The sequence below is a fragment of the Lithobates pipiens genome, unplaced genomic scaffold, assembly GCF_037356315.1.
Source record: "Lithobates pipiens isolate NorthernLeopardFrog02 unplaced genomic scaffold, aLitPip1_a1.2 Scaffold_30, whole genome shotgun sequence".
Taxonomy (NCBI): domain Eukaryota; kingdom Metazoa; phylum Chordata; class Amphibia; order Anura; family Ranidae; genus Lithobates; species Lithobates pipiens.
Genome location: NW_027507791.1, coordinates 32,535,170 through 32,538,727, shown reverse-complemented (window position 1 = coordinate 32,538,727; position 3,558 = coordinate 32,535,170). Strand labels below are relative to the sequence as shown.

Below are 3,558 nucleotides of genomic sequence, written 5' to 3'. Positions count from 1 at the left end.
GAGATTGTACACGCTGCCTCCCCCCCCCTGCCCAGACACGCCCATAAAACTCCCCTAGTCATTATTCATTGGTGTTGTATAAACTCATATCCTGTGTTGTCACTTCCTGTGGAGGAAGCGATTGGCTGTTGAGGCCAGGGCTTCTCGTTTCTGATTTCCTTTGTGTGTTTGAATAAAAGCCAAGAGCCTCCGCCCAGGAGGGGGCAGTCGGGCTGAGATGAGGGCGTAAGCTATGGTCATGCCCGTTTACTGGGAAAACGCGGAGAGACATGGGTTAAGTAACATGCATTACACCATTAGACTGAATGGGCGCTTATTAGCGCAAGAATATGGTGGGCTTATCCACGACAGGAGCCAAAAGGGTTAATGCCACCATTGTAGGGACAGCGAGTTCTTTTTTTTTCATATTTATGTATTTAAATATCTATAAACGTATTCTGTATTTAGTCCTCTATGGTTTTTACTTACTGGCTGATGATAGACATAATCCAAAACAAAGAGAAAAAAAAACTTTTTAACAGAAATAAACCTTTTTATTTATTCAGTGTTCTGTGGTGTTGTACATATTGGTTCCTCGTGGGCGGGGCTGCTGAATTAAAAAAAGAAGAAGAAAAAAAAAAAGGAGTTTAGAAAATAGTTATTTTTGATTAATTGCCTTGAGGTTCATCGAAAATTCCTTCCATACGGCTGGATTATTTTTTTTCCTGCGCTTGCAATGTTTCTAACCAAAGTTCTAGAGCGTATTTGGTGCCGGTGTTCACACGCTCCACGTCTTCCCCGCCAACCGGGGCCGTGTTCAAAAACACCGACACGTCCACATCCCTCCGAGAGAGAGAATTCCCGGACACCTCTGTGACCCTGAAAGGGGCAGAGAAAAGTATTACTAGGGCAAAATCTGATGGCTGCAGAACATCGCTCCCTCCCCTCCCCCGCCTGATATATTCTGCAGATTTTCCCATCACTGACCTCTCTAGAGATCTGCAGAACATCGCTCCCTCCCCTCCCCCTCCTAACAGATCCATATTGATATATTCTGCAGATTATCTCATCACTGACCTCTCTAGAGATCTGCAGAACATTCGCTCCCTCCCCTCCCCCTCCTGACAGATCCATATTGATATATTCTGCAGATTATCTCATCACTGACCCCTCTAGAGATCTGCAGAACATCGCTCCCCTCCTGACAGATCCATATTGATATATTCTGCAGATTTTCCCATCACTGACCTCTCTACAGATAAATATAAACTTACTGAATGGAGGTTGGAACCCTGGCAGGTTTTTCCCAGAATCCTCCTCTCCCTCCTGAGCTGCCACTATCCGCTCGGCGATCTCCGGGTCCAGCCAGACACATGCGCTGACCTCCTCCTTGGCCTGGAGTTCTCCTGTTACAGTTAAAAAAAAAAAAAATCCAAACATTCCATCTCTGAAAGAAGCAGACTGACCGCTCCGATTCTGGCCGACTTACCTGCAGCTCCTGGTGGGTTTTGCTGGAGGTGACGAGAAGGAAAGAGACAATGTGGTGTTTTGTGGGGGGTCCGCGGCTCAGCAGCGGTGGGAAGGCCGACTGTAAAAAAAAAAAATCAGTTTTAATAAATTCCCTGCTCAGGATTTTACTGCAAATTGACAAAAAGCCTAAATCATTCATTTGGGGATTTAAACATTTTGCTTCAAAATATTATTTATTAATTTGGGAGTCACACGGGGTGCTCCGGGGTCACTGAGAGACACACGGGGTGCTCCGGGGTCACTGAGAGACACACGGGGTGCTCCGGGGTCACTGAGAGACACACGGGGTGCTCCGGGGTCACTGAGAGACACACGGGGTGCTCCGGGGTCACTGAGAGACACACGGGGTGCTCCGGGGTCACTGAGAGACACACGGGGTGCTCCGGGGTCACTGAGAGACACACGGGGTGCTCCGGGGTCACTGAGAGACACACGGGGTGCTCCGGGGTCACTGAGAGACACACGGGGTGCTCCGGGGTCACTGGGAGACACACGGGGTGCCCCGGGGTCACTGGGAGACACACAGGATTCCCCGGGGTCACTGGGAGACACACGGGGTGCCCCGGGGTCACTGGATATGACTATGTCTCAAAGATTGATCAGGTGGCCTTTGGGTCACACAGAGGTGTACTGGTGGTATGGAGAAAGGAGCACGTGGGAGGCCGGGTACCTCCTGACCACTGCAGCACAGAAGAATGGGAGGACACAAATCACTGAAGGCCACAGGTAGGATCGCAGCAACACATTGATTGAATGCCATGTATGGCTTTGTAAATTTCAAGCCCAATTAAAAGAGAGATCTCCTGATGTCCCTCAGAACTGGTCCCAAGGGGGTGAAAGCTGGAAGTGCCAGAAAGAAGAGCCAGTGGTGGATCCTGGGAGGAGGGGAATGTATCGCCTGTGGCTGTCAGTGACAGTGCGGTCATCCAACGAAGACGGGGCACACACACAGGTTATTTCTCAGACAGAAGGTAGATTACCAATCACTGAGAATGGAGAAGAAGAATCTACAAGCTGCTGTGGAATGGGGGTTGTGCACAAGTTACCTCCCAAAGCCCCAGGATCCTCCAGGGCGGAGTCTCATTCCTCAGGTCCAGCCCAGTCTCCTCCTGCAGTTCTCTCAGCCCGGCATCGAGGAGCTACCAATGTGAATGTGTACAGAATTACCCGAAATACGATACAAAACACACCAAAAAAACGAGTATATTGACAAGATGATTTGCACTCACCTGTTCTCCTGGCTCCATGTGACCTCCTGTACAACTTAAGATGAAAAAACGGCTGAAACTCTCACACAGGCACAGTGCAAGTCAATAAAAAAATAAAAACTATATTTAAATATTATATATATATTTATTAAAAACTAGATTTTTATGTGCACAGGATGTTCCGAGGTCACTGAGAGACACACGGGATGCCGGTGCGGCCACTGGGTAACGCAGGGTGCCCTGGGGTCAGTGGGTAAGGCAGGGTGCTCTCATGTCAGTGGGTAACGCAGGGTGCTCTGGGGTCACTGGGTAACGCAGGGTGCTCCGGGGTCACTGGGTAACGCAGGGTGCTCCGGGGTCACTGGGTAACGCAGGGTGCTCCGGGGTCACTGGGTAATGCAGGGTGCTCCGGGGTCACTGGGTAACGCAGGGTGCTCCGGGGTCACTGGGTAACGCAGGGTGCTCCGGGGTCATGGCCAGAGGAGCACACAAGGGACCAGGTTCACATGGACACTGGCAGCACTGACCTGGTGGTACCCAGACGTTGGGGAAGATGCTCAGGGTTTTGGTTCTCCTCGTCAGCAGAACCTTTTTGTTGGCCGCCTGCAGCAAGATGGCGACTCCCACATCCACACCTCGGCCCCGGATCTGCTCCGGCAGGCGGGCGGCTTGGTCCGGGTTCAGGATTTTGATGGGGCAGAAGGACGGCCTCTGTAGGAAGAGCAACACATGAATTAGGGGAGCACTCCACCTGCGGTTTGCCGGAATAATAATACGGCTTCTATGCCAAGACAACTTAGGGGGTAATCTAGTTTTTTTTGCCCCTTTCTGAATGGGGAGC

The 3,558-nt window shown here is 50.6% G+C and overlaps 1 protein-coding gene across 1 annotated transcript in view; it reads right to left on the bottom strand.

Annotated features, from left to right (window-relative positions):
* Positions 1–511: 511 nt before the first annotated feature.
* The window catches only part of LOC143942155 (m7GpppN-mRNA hydrolase NUDT17-like), an 11,369-nt gene continuing 8,322 nt past the window's right edge, over positions 512–3,558 (bottom strand). Inside the window, exons 2-6 of the mRNA XM_077463416.1 lie at positions 3,245–3,545; positions 2,739–2,764; positions 2,556–2,648; positions 1,254–1,567; positions 512–858 (exon numbers count right to left, since the gene is read on the bottom strand). Of these exons, the coding sequence (XP_077319542.1) occupies positions 693–858; positions 1,254–1,567; positions 2,556–2,648; positions 2,739–2,764; positions 3,245–3,545 (900 nt within the window). The 3' untranslated portion in view covers positions 512–692. The remainder of the gene's footprint in view (positions 859–1,253; positions 1,568–2,555; positions 2,649–2,738; positions 2,765–3,244; positions 3,546–3,558) is intronic.